Source organism: Falco rusticolus, chromosome 13 (assembly GCF_015220075.1).
Source record: "Falco rusticolus isolate bFalRus1 chromosome 13, bFalRus1.pri, whole genome shotgun sequence".
Classification (NCBI taxonomy): Eukaryota; Metazoa; Chordata; class Aves; order Falconiformes; family Falconidae; genus Falco; species Falco rusticolus.
This window is the reverse complement of record NC_051199.1, coordinates 24,154,665-24,171,359: the sequence shown is the minus strand read 5'-3', so window position 1 is coordinate 24,171,359 and position 16,695 is coordinate 24,154,665. Positions and strand designations below refer to the sequence as shown.

At 40.8% G+C, this 16,695-nt stretch overlaps 1 protein-coding gene across 1 annotated transcript in view; it reads left to right on the top strand.

Moving 5' to 3' along the window:
• Nucleotides 1–16,695, top strand: part of FNDC3B (fibronectin type III domain containing 3B) — a 209,627-nt gene that overhangs the window by 176,365 nt on the left and 16,567 nt on the right. The window contains 1 exon segment of the mRNA XM_037406717.1: nucleotides 4,699–4,911. Within this exon segment, the coding sequence (XP_037262614.1) occupies nucleotides 4,699–4,911 (213 nt within the window).

Below are 16,695 nucleotides of genomic sequence, written 5' to 3'. Positions count from 1 at the left end.
AACACCAGGCTCTTCGCAGAGGTGGGCTCAAAGCTGACAAGTCTGACGGTTGCTGTGTCTTAGTAGCAAATCCAGCCAGCATGCCACAGGGAAGATTTGCATCCCAACATACGTTCGAGGCAGGAGGAACTGGGACATGCCCTTGCTGTGCTGCTAACGGACGGCGCAGGGCTGATGTCGGGAGGAACCTCTCCCATGTCAGGCACAGAGCAGCACCCCTGCTGCAAAAAGCAGATGCCTCGCAAATGCACTGTGTAAACATCGTTGCTGGTGAGCGGCTGCAGAAATATGTCTGGGAATTCTGCAGTCTTTCTGTTTTATTGACGTAGCCATGAAGCTCTGGAAGCTCTGATTATAGGGTAATAATACATGGACTGGTTTTCTGTGAACTGATGTAACTAGAAGTGAGTTAATAAATATTCCACAATAAATAAGTATTCAACAGTAATAGAAATACCAATTTTCTGTTATACTCTGTGTTCCCAAGCTTCACTCGATGCTTTCCGTAGTTAATTGTGCTGTTGAGATACTTCACCGCAAAACAACTTAGAATTTTTTAGAATGCTTATTTTCTTCTGAAGTTAGTTCACAGAAATGCGTAGTAGTCTTATTAAATGTTAATATCAACACTAAATTTTAATCTCCTTTAGGAATAAAAAATCTAGATATTTTAATTCTGAACTGTACTGAGGAAAAGATCTTCCAAGATGGAGAGAAGAATGCACATAAATGTCCAAGTTAACATCACTTAAGTGGGTTATAAAACAAAATTTATGCTTCAGAGTGTAAAACTAAGCCTTGTTGCAGCCCCAGAAGAGTGCAGTCGGAGCGGGGATCTGTGGGGCTGGCCTGTCCTGGGCACTGTGTGTCATCACCACCCAGGATGTTCAGGCTGCTGCTGATGAGGGAGCATCCTGCTTCTCCTCCCTTTTGAAGTCCGTGGCATTTTAACTCCCACAGGTTTCCACAGGCATTCCCACTGGTGGCATTCCACTTATGGGAACTAGCAAATCAAACTCTTCTCATGTCAGACTCTTAAGATTAATTCAAAAGTTGATTTTTCATTTTGTTGGAGTACTATATGAAGGATTTTGTGACCAATCTGAAAATAGCATCCTGCTTAGTGTGTTTATTTCCCTGGGTCAAGAATCTTCTAAGATAGAATGCTCTGTTAAAGGTCTTTTAATGGTTTCTAAATTTGCCTAGTCTGATTTATTTTTTTCTAAATGTTTAAAAGATGCAGTGGGAAAATGTGAGAATAGATACAAGTATGACTGGTCCTGAGCCTGCAGAATTAAGTACTATCCCTAAATATATATAGTCCATATCATATATCTATATATTTATATAGATATATAGATATAAATAAATATAGTCAATACATTCTCAAAAACCTCACTTTCAAATTGTGATTGTCAGATTTTAAAACTGCCCTTCCAGGACAGCATTTGGGGTATCTTCACTTAGAAACCATTAGTGAAAAAGTTGAAAGGGATTGAGGCAGTGGTTTCATTTGAACATTTCTGTGTGTCTAAATACTACTTTTACACAAAAATAAGGGATTGATTTTTGCCAGTGTCAGTTCTGTGAACAGTAATTGGTTTCCACATAATTATGGAAGTTCCCTTACCCACCGTGGCTGTGCCACCACCCAGCTGGAGGAGCTCAGTGTCGCGGGCTGGGGCAGGGACAGGAGCTGGAGGTGTTCTCCCACCACCGTGTGCTCCCCCTCCTCTTCCAGACAGCCCTCCTTTCTCCCCTGCCTTTTTCCCTTCTTCCTTCTGCCATTCCCTGTGGATGTTTCAGAGGCTTAATATCCCTTGAGGAGATGCTGCTGTGGTTCAGAGGGAAGCAAGAGCTGGGTCTGGGTTACACTGACACGTGCACAGAAATCAGAGCTGGCTGGTTGTTCCTGTCTGGCAAAGCTGGGGACCTGGGAATGACACTGGCCGTTTACAGAGAGTGTTACAATGATATAATCAGCAGAAAAAGGGTAGCCACATCCAGCCATGAGAGTCAAAGAAATCAATTCTTGCTTTCCCAGTATTATCTCATTCATCTGGAAAGATGCCTGTCTCTATTTTAAGGCCTAAGAGTTTCCATCAGTCTTGCTGTGCTCCAAAGTCAGAAGTGGTGGCGGGGCGGGGGTGGGGGGGGGTGTAGCTGTGTGTGGCGGAAGGCAGGAGCGAGAGCGCCATGCGGCAGGTGAAAGCAGCAGCAAACGAGGGAAGAGGAAGAGAAAAGTTTGTACCTTGTGCAAGGTAATACACCTGGCAAAGGGAAAACAAGTGAATGCAGATATCTAAAAAGTTCATGCACATATCTAAAAAGTACATCTATCCACCTCTGCTTAAGAAAAGTGAGATTTGAGAGAGATTAATTTCAATTACTGCTTGTTTTCAAGTGTGGACATGAGTTAGTTACGATGCTTGAGGATGGGAGAGGCTTTGTTGTTACTGGGACTTTGGATAATACAAAATAAAACGGGGGGAAAAAAGGCTATGCGCTCCAGAGCGTGTTGCTGTAATCAATCCACAAATAAGGAGCAGCATTTCTTAATGTCACTGTTACTGTTTATGTGCATATGCTAATGGACCACTTGCCAGAATCCAGTGAAAATTCAGGGAGTTTTCACTTTTTACTGGAAAGACCATTAAATAATAATGACTCTTCAATCTAAAGCAAACCAGTAACATACTATGGCATAAGAGCAATGTCTATATTAATTACACTTCTTAAGATCCTAGAAAAGTTTTCTGTTCTTTTTATGTCAAATGCTTACGTGCAGCAGTTGAAGAGGGGGCTCCCACTAGATCTGTCTTCATAGCATCCATGCTTTGGGAGGAAGAGGATGAAGTCACCATTGTATAGTGCTGTAAGGTGATCAGGATGTGTTTCCTGAAACCGAATGGAAGGTTAAAAGGAAAGTGCAGCTCCATGCAAAGTGGTGCTTTACCCTTCTTAATGGCTAGGTCAGTAAGCAAAGGTTTAAGCACACATTTACATGTGACTTTGTAAATGCAATGCATTCTTACAGTGTACAATTAGTTTAGCTGCCTAATGAGTAGATAAGGCTCTTAGTATTTTGCGATATGTTTATTAATCATTTCACGCTTTCTATTCTTGAAATTGCAGAAAATACAAGTTTTGTGGGCTTTTGTAACAGGGAATATTGTTCTCTTGAGGGTTTTTCCTCTATCCCTTTAACTCTTCCTAATCTTTTTGTAATGGTAGAGCTGGAAACTTGTTGTTCAAAGCAAAGTCATTTTTTATATGTTGTTTATATAAAATTACATCACTTCACATACTTCAATCAAAATAAATAGCTAATGCCAGCCAAAGACAGTTCTATTTCTCTTCTGCTTTCTCTGAAGCGAGCAGTCATAGGGATCTACCAGCTTCTGCTCTTTTCTCCCCCCTGCCACCTTCCTCAGGGACTTCTGGCTTCTTGGTGGCTGATAGTTTGGGGAAGAAGCAACACTTCTTGTAGAGAGTCTTTTCCCATGAGAAAATATTAGGCTGCTATACACAGAATTTCCAAAGTAAATGGCATCTGTCCAGCTATCTGAACTAGACTGAACTATCTAAAAGAGCTAATTAGTTTGCCCATCCTGTTTTCTCCTACTTTCACTCCGATTGAACAAACTTTTGTAAACCTTTCAGGCTCCTCTGTGCCAGTATTTCTGTTTACACAGTCCCCAAAGCTCTTTAGAAATGCCTGTTTCATATTTTTGTTATGATGTTTTTGTTGATGTTACCATAGTAAAAGACTTTTTACTAGTCTTCGCTCATTTCTGTAAGCAGATTCTCATTGTGCAAGTTATTAAGCTAAGGTGCAGACAGATAAGAGAGTGACAAAACAGAAGACAGGAGTCATTATCTTAAGAAAGAAATAGAATGTAGAAGACTAACTCAGTCTAAAGAATATTTCCAAGCTAAAACTTCCATGACTAGGTAGGTGGTCTGCTTTTGTCTTCTTCTAAATGTCCTTAATGCAATCCAGGTGGCTCCAGAGCTGTTGTGCATCTTGTGAGACTGACTGGAGTCCAACTTGTGTTTGATCTAATAGATATTCACTGCTGGTTAATACTTCCACAGTTTGTGTAAGACGTGCAGAAGATATGTGTATTTAACCTTCTTGGTTAGCTCTTCCCACTTGAGTTTCATGTACTTAAATAGCGTGCTTTGTGAGGTGTTGCACACACTGAGATAACTGTTCTTTGGTCTTCAGAGATCTTTACCAACATGGAGATGGGTTTCACAGTAGTGACGCCAATGTTTTCACTTCATGATTTCACCTAAATTAGCTCATGAACTTTGAGACCATCACAACACGTTTCTGCATTTTATTTGTTCGCGGTTACACACTTCATGTTTTCCAGGTTGCACTTGTATCTGTGCTGCTGTCCCTTGTTCCTGTGGTTAGAGGGTCTGCCATCAGGTTCTGAGATTGCTTGCTCAAATCCTCCCCCCTCTGCCTTACTGAATTTTGTGATATTTTTCACTGCAGCTCTTACTTGTTACATTTGCAGAGCCTTTCATGTTACCAAAGCAAAGTGCTGGGAGCAGGCTTTGTGTTGCTGATGGAGCAGTCAGGTCCACAAAGGCTGTTTTGTATCTTGAGATTTATTTTTTTTTTTATACCAAGAACCTCATGAAAGCACTTTATTTAACATTTAACTTTGCTGTTTGTTTCAGGATCAGGATCCAGGCTATTAATGAAATTGGAGCTGGACCATTTAGCCACTTTATTAAGGCAAAAACCAGGCCGTTACCACCCTTACCTCCTCGGTTAGAGTGTGCTGCAGCAGGTCCTCAGAGCCTGAAGCTGAAATGGGGAGACAGCAGTTCCAAGCTTCACGCGACCGACGACATGGTCTATATCTTGCAGATAGAAGACAGAAATAAAAGGTAAGAGAGAGGAAGATTTTCCTTGTATTAATGAAAATTAATTCGTGTTCATCGTAATGCAGTTGTGAATCATGGCAAGAAAAATGTTTTCCTGATTACTTCATATCAACAAATATGTACAAAGTATTGTTTTAATAGGGATTCTGTGCCTGTCGTCTAACTGAACAAATTATGTAACAAAGCTGTTAAATTTATTACAGAACAACTGAAATCAGTGCTGTGCTGTTGAAATTTTAGCAAGACCCTGGCCCCTCTGCCAACAAAACTTAGTTACTGAGTTTCAAGGTCATAGGCCTTTACCTTTTGGAATATACAAAACAACAATATTGCACCCAACGTGCTGTGTGTATTAATAAAACCAAACAGTTACAAAGTCAGAGGTCTAGGAAAGGCAGAACTGAGCAGAACAAGATTTTGGGCAACATGATGGTCAGGATTTTACAAGTGTAATATCTTGGAGCATTAGAAAGTAAGAGTTTGCCATCAGCTTGGTACTATGCAATAATTATGAAATAAGGATGCAGAGTCGCTCACCCACCATGTTTCACTTCCCTAACGTTTTCTTCAAAGCCATGAGAGTTTTCAGTGTGCACGAAACACAAGGATAAACATTGAGCAGTCAGTGCTCAGCAAAAAGTATTTTCCTGTGCAAATTTGTGTGGGAAGATGTGATAATGTAGCTCCAGAGTTGGGATGAGATATAGTCAATTAAAAAAGGGAAGGAAAGAAAGACAATACGTGAGTATTGCCGAACAGTGTGAGTTCTTCAATGAATAAATATCGTAGATGGCTCATAATTGACTAAGAAACACTCTCAGTTAGTTTAATCACATAAAATAACTGATGTATCAAGTAGATAATCCTTAGAGACCTTCAGTACAGATTATAATTTGGTGTAAATTAGCATGATTCCTTTAATTTAAATAAAGCTGTGCTGAGTTTATGCCAGCTGAAGATCTGGCCCAAAAGCTCTAATTATAAGTAATAAAACCACCATGAATAATGCCTAAATACCTCCCAGTATCTCAACCATGCTGATGCAGAGAGGGTACATAGCCCCCTGTACTGATACTGAGAGGTGTCCCATGAATATAAATGCCCATTTGGAAGTCTGACTGATAAAAACAGTTTCTTCAGAATGCAATGATGCTTGGCAGGAGCCCGTCACTCGCAGCAGTGTGTGATCAAGTCAGCTCTAAAGAAACATCCAGCAGGCTGCTTTTGTTTGCTTTCATGTAGCACTGCAGGCAGGATGGTGAAGAACTGTAAATTGTTCTAAACCTGGTTTTATGTTGGAGAAAGTAATAAGTTTCCTTGTAAGAATAAAAGGCGTTATGTTACCTGGCAGCAGAGAAGGAAAGCTTTTTCTCTTTTGCTTTTGCACAAGGTTTTAGCATAACCCTTTGCTTCTGCACAGACTTTTCCCACTGCAAATGGTCTCTTAAGAGCTGTTAATTAGGAGGAATTTGAACTTGTTACTCCGCGAGGTTGTCTTAACTTTGAATTTGGCTTATAGTTACGTGAGCTCCGAAAGATGCAGAGTAACTAGTCATCTCCATTGCGCTGTTGCCTCCTGTTGAACAGAGCCCTTGCATGGGATGGCTTCCTTGGCGGTTGGGTTTGTAGCAATTAGTTCGAGTAATAACTGAAATAAGCCCTGAGCACTCCAGCTGATGAAGCACGGGCTGGCGTGGGCGCAGTGGAGGAGCAGAACGGGTGCTGTTGTCTGTGCTGGTGCTGTGTTTGAGAACAGTTGGAGCTGGCAGGTCTTGGCAATAAGGCAGATGTGTTTGTTCCCTATGTGACAGTCCCCTGTTGCTCCCCGTTGTGTGCATCAATCGCGGTGAGAGACGTCCCTGAAAGGATACAGCAGCAAAGTTTTGTACGTTCAGGAGAGCTGTCATTCCTAATGAACAGAGAATGACAGCCCACACGTGGTAGAACCAGCTGTTGGTAACAGCCGTGAGAGTCCTCTCTTGGATCGTTCCTGTGAAATAAACCCCATCGTGACTGAGGGGTTACTTGTGTGTGTGCTTGTGAAAAAAATTGGAATGCGGTTCTTCGAGCATCACTGGCCTCTTCAGCTGTGCAGCGCTTTAACAGGCGGCTGCAAGTAAACTGAGGGCACCTAATAGAATAATTGAATAGAACAGAATATTTCAGTTGGAAGGGACCTCCAGCCATCAGCCTGACCAGTGCAGGGCTGGTCACAAGTTAAAGCACGGTAGGGGCATTGTCCAAATGCCTCTTAAACACAGACAGCCTCGGGGCATCAACCACCTTTCTAGGAAGCCAGCCTCTGGTGAAAAAATGCCACCAAACAAACGATCTGGAAGGATGTTTTGGAGTCTTTGATGGTGTGAAAGGGTTGTAGAAAGGCTCTGTGGTATCCCTTCGGTTGAGAGAAGAGATGGCACCTGACTCGGGGGAAGAGGCTGTGGCGTAAGCATGCGTAACTCGGAATTCACCTCTGTCACATCCTTAGTCTTTCAGAAGATATTGTTGTGTTCCCCAAGATATCTGGCACTACTTGTTAGCAGCTTTATATTGAAATCCCTCAACTCAGAATTACGATCATCCCTTCTTCAGTGAATCTGAGCATGCAGCTTGCTTCATGTAATGCTGCTCACTGATGAGGTTTAAAATTGATGCTTTTTTTTAAAATTTAAAAAAAAAATATTAAAAAATAGCTTTAAAATGCCCTTGAAGCATTTTCACAAACCCAAATACAAAGATGAATAAATACTTTTTTTAAAAAGAAAATCTTCAGTAAGTTAAATTCTGACTCTGGTAGCTTTAATGGCCTTTTTGTAAAGATTTGGCTCTCGTTTTATGCAGTGATAGTGAGCCAGTGCTCTTGAATGTGTCCTGGTCATTAAGAATTGTTTTTAACTTTTCCATGCTGTAATGAGGTATAGCAGGCCACTTGTTGGAGACTAAATGTTTCATTGATTTCAAGACCTGTGAAACAAAATACTTGGAAATCTACTGACACTGATTAATGTAAGGGCTTGAAAAGCTGTGCACATCAGAAATGTACCTGCTTTAGCTCTCATTTGCTCTTCACTGTGTGACATTTAGGAATATCAAATTAGCATCTCTTGTCCTTTCAATTATGTGTAGCATTAAGTGGAAATGAAGAAAAATCTGTTTCTAGAAAGCACAGTACATGGGAACGTTAGTTGAGTGTAGTTGACCTTTATGTAAAGAGGACTATAAAATTTCATTCTTTTTTAAATAAACGGTCAGTTGTGACTTCATTTCCTAACTCTAGTAATGTCAAGAAAATCATGTTAATCAAGTTACGCTGTTTTTCAGATTACAGTGGATATTTTTTCTCCAAGTGAAACAGATGAACTTAATTATAGTAATGCTTTTGAATATTTTTTTTTTTCCTGTACTGGTAATTAGTCTTTAGTTGTTCCTAGCACTAATTATACCTCTTAGTATCTTAAAATACTTGGAATATCCAGTCTGAAAGAGAATTGGAAAGTACATTATTAGTGGGTCATTTATCAGTTGCTTGTGTTCCTTTCAGATAAATGTATATTGCAGTTGAGATGAATTCTGTGGGGTATTTTGTGTGTCTACAGAATCCAAACAAAAAGTAGATAATTAAGTTTTAAGGGATAATCATTGGTAAGGTTGGCTAAGCAGCAGCCTACAAATATTCTTTAAAAGTATAAATGAAGAAGCATTGACAATTCTTAATAAGTCTGCTTTGGTAAGTGAATTGTAAGAGATGGTGTTTACTGGCATTTTAAACTGTAATTGTTTCTGTTATGGTTATTTAGTGACTAAATATGCTATGACCCCATATCACTGTGTTAACTACTACTAGTAGTAGTGCTTCCCTTTCATATCGTATGAAGGATTATCTGTGCGGGTATTAAACTGTTTTAAAATGCTTTGCTAAACTATATACACTTGCCATTTAAGGAGATATTGTTCTTCAATATAAATGAAAAATTGAACACAAAACAGAGCTTGCCTAATGACTGTAAATATTAATTGGGCAGAGTTATTGCGCGCACAGTTTTTCTCGTTAGGATATGAATGGCCCAAAGGCCATGGCCACATATTGATGCAGTCCTGGAAGCTTCTAGCAACTCCAAGGAAGGAATAACATTTGTAACCAAATGACATAATCCCTTGAAATGATTTCTTCTACTTGGAGAATTTGACCTTACCTTGACTATTTATTTCAGGAGGCACCACCCCTCCCACTCCTCATGCCAGGAGTGCCTGCTGTCCTCTGCTGCCTGCAGCGTGGTACCTGAGCTGCAAGCTGGGTGGGCTCGCGGGTGCCTTTCAGTGGCTCAGGTCGCCTGTCCCCGCACCGCTTCGGTGCATTATCACAGCACCTTTTGGAGCCTGAGCAGGATCAGGGCAGGCAGGCAGGTTTCTCCCGGTATGCGAGGGAGGTGTTTGGTCTCATCTGGTTCAGTGCCTCCTAACCCAGATGTTGGTGATGCTCCTGGTGTAGTACTGTCTTTTTCAGTTGCGTGGTAAGCTATTCCACTGCGTATAGAAAGCCTATGAGAGAGAGAGAAAAGTATATGATAAAAATTTACGCCAATATTTTCGAAGGTGAGAGGAACCAAAAAAAACTTGTTTGGGGAGCTGGTTTCCAAGGAAAATTAAAACATGCTTTGAACAGTAAAAAGCCAGCGCGGAGATGCACGTGGGCTCATTTTTTCTGCAGAAGGGTTCAGTTCTGTGAAGCTCCTAGCTCGCCCAGTGATTCTCCCACTCTTCTGTCATCTTCACCCAGTGATGTGGGAAACCTTTTCTCCCCAGGCGTGCTGAAGTTGTGTATAGCAGAAGACACTGTTTTCCCTTCCTTCCAGCATAGTTTCTGTTACGCCTTGAAGAAGTATAACAAAGAGCGGGGAATGCACCATGACGTGGAGCCAGCCTGTGTCACGGTGTCCGGTGCAGTTTCCCTGGCTGTAGAAGTGGAATATCACATCTGATGGTTTGGCCTAAGCACTTGTTTTGCAGAATGATCAGTGCCAAGCGCAGCCTCTGCGTCTTAGGAAGAGGTCATATGTGTGAGCCTTGACACGTTCGTTTGCTCTGTATTAACGTGAAGGAAGGTAGGCGGGAAACACGGAGGGATGAGCTGCTAAACATGCTGCCTTGCCTGATGACTTGCATAATCATCACCTGGTTGCTGCAGGTTTCCAGCAGTCTAATTAAAAAATTGTTTACACTTGTGATTTGATCAAGACAATTTAAACCCATTTTAGCAGCAATTACTGATATGTATCAGGCCTAGTAGCTTGTGAAATTCTATTAAAATATAAAATCAGATACATTAACATATCCTTGTAAAAACCTGCAGGAAAAATCATTTTCATATTGGGTAAAACAATGATGAAAGGAAATTAAGGATGAGCGCCAGGATACATGGCATGCCACAGTTTACTCTGAAAGCCTGCTAAATAGAAAGTTAACATTCAGAAAAGTGTTTGGGTGGTCTGTCTTCACTTCGTATTGTTGTATTGCGTAGATGAGTATTGCTGTTAACAGTAATGATACTTAATTGAGAGCATTCTGATCACATACTTGGGGCTTTGCGGTAAGTGCTGTGTAAATCAAAAAAGAGGAAGAACTGTTCCAAGTGTAAAAAGCTTAACTTGTTAATGCATTTCAGCTTTGTTCCTAGGAGCTGGAGTAAAACAGCATTTTTGGTAGATATGAGTTAACTGTATGTGAGTCATCTTTTGAGACAAAGTGAAGCATGAGAAAACAATGCTAAATGTTTGAGATGAGATGTTTCAGCTATTGGGAATCTTGCAAAACACAGAATGAGGTGCTAATCTGTAAGATTTTTTTTCAAGGAATCTCTGATTTGGTGAGATATTTAGTAGTTGTCTACATAGAAACACAATGGACCAATTTTCTCTTGTCTTTGCATCAGTGTACATCTGCAGGTACTTCAGACTTCATGGGTGTAATTGGATGTTCCAGGTGGCAGATCATAAATAACGGCAGCACATAGACCAAAGGTTGTCACTGTAATGGAAGTTATTTTCTGCACATCTGTAACAACCTCATAAGAAAAATAATGCCTTCATCAGAGTAATGACTGTCTGAAGTGGTGATGGGGTTCAACTTAGAGCAACAGGATCATGTTGGTCAGTTTTCCAAGAGCAACATCTGTAGGTTCCAACTTCATTTTGCTGAAGCTGGTAAACTAGAAACTGCGCTTGGCTTCCTTACCGAGCTTCGCCAACAGATTGCTGAGTGACCTGTCAGTAAATAGCTGTGATGTGCTGGAAGAATTTTGTGTTAAGGTTTCTAGACACTGTTAGTTGCTGCCATACGAGGATGGTAAAGCCGCACAAGGAAGATAAAAATGCGTATGGCTATAAGAGCAGCAGTTTGCTACTGCTGAACAGTGTTTTGTTCTCTCTTGGTTTTAGCTTTAAGCCCAGTCTTATTTATATCTACAGTTAATAATTAACACATTGCCATTGCAAGCCGTAGTATTGGTAGCTGCCTAGTAATCTAGTTCTTCCTGACTGTATAGTTTCAACAGGCCATTGGATGCTTTCCCAAACTTCTCCCAGATGTTTCATTCACATGCTGTTAATTCACATGAAGTTGTGCTCAGTATTTTCCTTCTTATCAGTTCCTTGGCCTCTGATGTGGCTGCACACAGCAATCATCTGTCAGGCACTTTGCTGAGTAATCTTCCATTCCTCCTGAATGTTCCCAGAAGCTCCTTCCAAAAAGGTGGTTTTTTTTCTTGTTATGGGGGAGGTTCTGTAGGCTAAGACATCTCTGTTTTCAGTAGTTCCAGACATCTGAAAAGCCTGTCCATAGTAAATATGGATTACGCGCTCAAATTCAGCAGCAGATGAAAGATGATCTAGTAGAACCAAGCTAAAAATTGATTTTTTGGCTGCAGAAGTTTGCTTTGTCTAGCCTGCGCATGTGCCAGGTAATTAAGAGAAGAAAAGAAAACTCTTCCCATCTGACTTACTGCTTCTCTTTCTGTGTTTTTGTATTCTCCACTTAGTTTTGCTTTTCAAAGTATAAGGAAGGAAGGGTTGCCTCCTTCAGTGCATTCCTGTTGTTACTACTATTATTACGCCTATAAACACAAATTTTACTGACAGTGCATTGTGGAGGTTGCTTTCTAGATATATTATGAACAAGATGTAGATATATTGTGAACAAGCATACGTTATAATCCTTCAAAAATGTATCTTCTAGAAGACAGATCTTCGGATCAGGGGGGCCAAGGCATCCTGTCTGTTTGGTTCACACCTCAAGTTAGGACTGGAAATCAGGGTTGGGGGAGTACAAAACTCTTTTGGGAGCCCCTTACCAGGTGTTTGACTTCCCTTGGCACCTGCTGGCAAAAGGAGATGCCAAAGACTGGCTTGGAAAGGTGTCCCAAAGCTGAGAAGATTTGGGTCAGCCTGGTACTGGTTATGGATGTGGAGATAGGGGATGCTGCAGATGTCAAGCTTTTCTCTTTGAGCCGAACATTTTAAAATACAGCAGAAATTAAAAAAATAATAATTGTGTATTGACTTTACTCCTGTATCTCTGAATTAGGTTTCTCTGTTTTGAAGCTTTGCTTTCCTTGGTGCCACCTTGTAGTATAGGGAGCTGCTGGTGTGGAAAGAAACTCATGTAAATCAGTGGGTGCTTGATAATGTTCTATAAAGAAAATAGAATTAACTTAGGGAAGTAGGTGGGCGCTATAACTGTGCAGGTAACAGGGATGTTGCAATATTAATATTAAAAAAGCCGCTGGTTTGTGAAATTCATGTAATTTAGTACCTAATCACGCAGCTGCCTGTGAAATAAAGCCTCGGGTTGCCAGGTTAGACCAGTGCTGTTATTGATTTCTCTGCAGCCAAAATTGTGGCAGATGACCACGTTTTTCTGGGAGGCAGTGACCGAATCATTCAGATGGTCGTTTCAGCCTTTGAACCTCGGCTCAAGGTTGCTGTCTTATTTAGTGCTGTACAGCAGATTTTCTTTCAAATTAAATTGTTGCAAGGACAAATGAGTTAATAAAATATAAACAAAACCCAAGAGTTTGAAAGGGAACCTGCTGATTAAATGTGCTGAAAGCTAATGAGCGGAGGTAGAGCGAGTACATTCCTACTCCTCTGCTTGACTGGAAGTGACTGAAGTGGAGGAAACAAAATAGCTGCAAGATGTGTAACGTTTCCAAGAAGATCTTCACTGAGAATGAAAAGGTATTGATGAAAAACTAACAGCAGTGGTGTCTCCCAAACAATCGTTCTAGGACATTGTGTTCTCTCTCCTCCACTATGTGTAGGTAAATGAGTAATTGGTGAGCGGCATGAGAATGTCTGGGAAGAGGAGAATTGGGACCGCTCCAGTGAGATGGGGGGAGTAGCCTCTTAAGGAGTGACTCCATCCCTGGAGAAAGTTGCTTCGTTTTCAGTTTCCACTGTTAGTTTAGCGGAGAGGAGAGGCAACGCTGCAGCCTGTTGAGTTTGGATAATACGGATGTACTTGTGGGTGGTGCAGACTTTAAAAAACGTAATATTAAAAGTGTATTGAGAATGCCATTAGCTCACAGAGATGGTCGTTTTTCCAAAGGGTACTAGTTTAAGGTATGTAAGCTACTGTCCTTTAAATTAAACTGGACAAACCTCTGAGAACTGAAAATTTCTCGGTGCTTATTTAGCAGACTAGGGGCTTACATGAAAGCAGGCAGAGGTTAGAGAATGAACGAACGCATCTTGGCTGAGACACACTTGAGCATGTTGTGGTTTGGTTTTGTCTGTCTTGGAGGGGAAGAGTGATGAAGAAGTAAGAAATTGAAGTGTAAACGCTTGTATTTCTGTAAGTGTGTTCCTATATAGGAACAGGAGCATTTTGGCTTGTTTAAACCACTTGTGTCCCCTCTCTGTCCTCACAGTTGTACCAATACTACTGTTTTAACATAACATTGGACCAGCTAGGGAGCTAGTCAGCTTAAGACTATCTACTTAAAGGATCTTTAGCCTCTATCAGTCCCTAAATCTAGCTCACCTTCTAGCCCTATACTATTTGTGCTGAAGGAGCAGCGTGGGGATGGAACAGCCAGCTCGGGAAGGCTGGGGCAGGCTTAGCTGCCACTGCAAACATCAGTATATTAATATTTGGGTGCAATTTCACTAAAGTTTAAACAAACTTCTTCAACATTGCAGCTAAAAGCATATCCATTTTCACTGAAGGACAGGAAGCACCAGCTTGTCGAGCTGCGGTATTCCAGTCGTGTTCAACCACGCACCCATCCCACGGCTCCAGCCTAGCCACATGGGAAGGAGGGATGGAGAAGGCTCTGTTAAGCCACGGACCTGCCTCTTCTACAAGTCTCTCAGCTCCCAGTTGCACTGATGTGCAAACTGTGTTGCTGCTCTAAGGAGACTGGGGCTTGTGCCTTCTCACGTTAAGTTTGTGAATGACTGAAAGCTCTGTTAGATGGTAGAAGGGAAAAAAAAAATCGACCCCGCAGCCCCACAATGTAGTACAGCTATCACTCTGCAGAGCCAGAAAGATTTTTTGATGGCTGTGCCTTGTTAATGACCATATTAATGGCATCCCACAGCATCTGAGAAGGAAAACTCATTGTCCACATTCAGATGGAGAACTGAATAGAGGCTGGAAGAGGGTGAGAGGGAGATTTTCTCTATGCAGATTAAGTCAGTTTTTAAATGCATAAGATATTAAGTCTTTGCAAACAAGCTCAGAGTTGGCTTGTTCTTAAGTATGTCCATAAATGTATGGAACAGGGCCTGGATAAAGCACAGTGAACAATGTCAGCCTTGCCAGGGAGGCAAAGGTGTAGAGAACTCGCGTTTGAATGTGCTTTTTAAATTACATTTAGATGTAAATGTAAATCATTAGATTTAAAAAAATGAACTTGCAATAATAGGAACAAATTATCTTTAGACAATTTTTAATGTATGCAGACGTCACAGTAGCAATGTGCAATCACACTGATTGATTCAACTTCATTGAATCAATTTAATTTACTGTTCATTGCGGTCCTTCAACAGAAAGCCCGGGAAACTGGAAAAAGATGGTAGAATATATTGTTCCAAGTATATAGCCATCTGCATCAAATAACTATATTATTTGTAAAAATAACAAAAATAATTCTGGAGGAGTATAAAGTACCTACTTTAGACATGAGAAAAATGCTACATTATCATAAAAAAATCACTAGTCTTTTGAAGTTAAAATGTTTCATCTTTATTATGTTTTTTATATTATGACCTGCATCTTTTAAACACAATTACAAAGCATTTTTGCCATAGTAAAGCCTAACAGCAATTGAATTTGACTGATTTAGTCATCAGCCTTTCTTCTTCTGAAATTGGAAGTCCTCTTTCTTCAAAGGTGGTTGAATCTCAGAAGTTTGAGTGTGCTTCCATTACAGTCTTTTCTATTGAACATGGATGCAAGCTCTTTCCATAATGGTTTTTGCTTTCATTACAGATGGGTTTTGAGACAAAGAAGTTAAAAGGGGTGGAGATGGAAACCGGGTGGGAGTTACTTGTCCAGTTCCCAAAAGACAGGAGGAGCTCAAGTGTTCTACCAGATTACTTTTTCAGTGTTGTGAAACCTTAGTCACATCCAAAAGGTGAAAATGTAATTTGAGAACTAAGTTATTGGTATCCACCATACAAACACGTCTAGCAAGTGTACCATGAGCCCAAACTGGGGTCTGAGTGTGCTTGCTGTTAGCTGGAAAGGTACATTTATGCTCCCTTGCTTCTCTAGCTCCATTACAAATCTAGCTCGATTACAAAGAGGTCATTTGTCTAAAATACCGCATTGCATCTTTTTTACTATCTGTTGCCCTTGGATCAGGGTCAGAGACAAGTCTCTGCACTTCTGTGAGTACTGCAGTCATTTCTGAGCCAGCTGCCTGATTGAGCCACAAGAAGTGGAGAGGGAGAGACAGTAGTCTTGTCTCTTTAGTCCTGCTGCTGTCCTAAATATGTGTGCTTTGTTCATCATGCAGTGAATCCCAAGAAATTTTATTCCATGAAAACAGGTCTGTGGCAGTCTTTTGGAAGGTACCATAGCTCCTTTCCTGAGTCTCAAAAATGTGGGAGAGCAGGCAGTCCTTAAAACTGTGTAAGCATAAGGTTGAAAAAAAAAAAAAAATCTTCTTTGGAAATTGGCTCTAAAACCTCCTCTTAAAAACGTTGTGGGCATAGATCTTTGATTTTGAGTCAAGGTGAGGGGCTCACTAAAACTCAGTGGGGGTATTAAGTAACTTTAGTCCTCAGAGTACATTTCCAGCAATTTAAATTACCTGAACATATTTTTTTATTACAAATCATTCTTGATCTCTCTGTACTTACATGGATTTCATTCATAATGTAATATAAATTGATTTATTTCCCTGAGAGCTAATGACAGACCCAGTTTCTGTGAACTGTTCAAATTGCTTATACTGCGTATCTCATGCAAAGCCAAAGGATAAAGCTAGCACTTAGGTAGGGAGGTCAAAAACAAATCTCTTTGGCTTCCTGGTGATTAAAAATAGGCTGGAATGATTAAGAAATTTGAATAAGCGTACTACATCATAAAAAAACCTGTGTGGTCCTACGTGGTGAATTTTATGCTCTCCAGGTGCAGGACTGACCTTGCTCCCCAGAGGAGGCTAAAGCGGATTGATGCAAGATGCTGGGTGCTTCCTCTTGATTTACCCTCATCCCCATTCTGCTCAGCACCCAGGGGTCAGGATCTTAGTTAGAAATTGCTGGCTAACAAAGTCAGATTCTC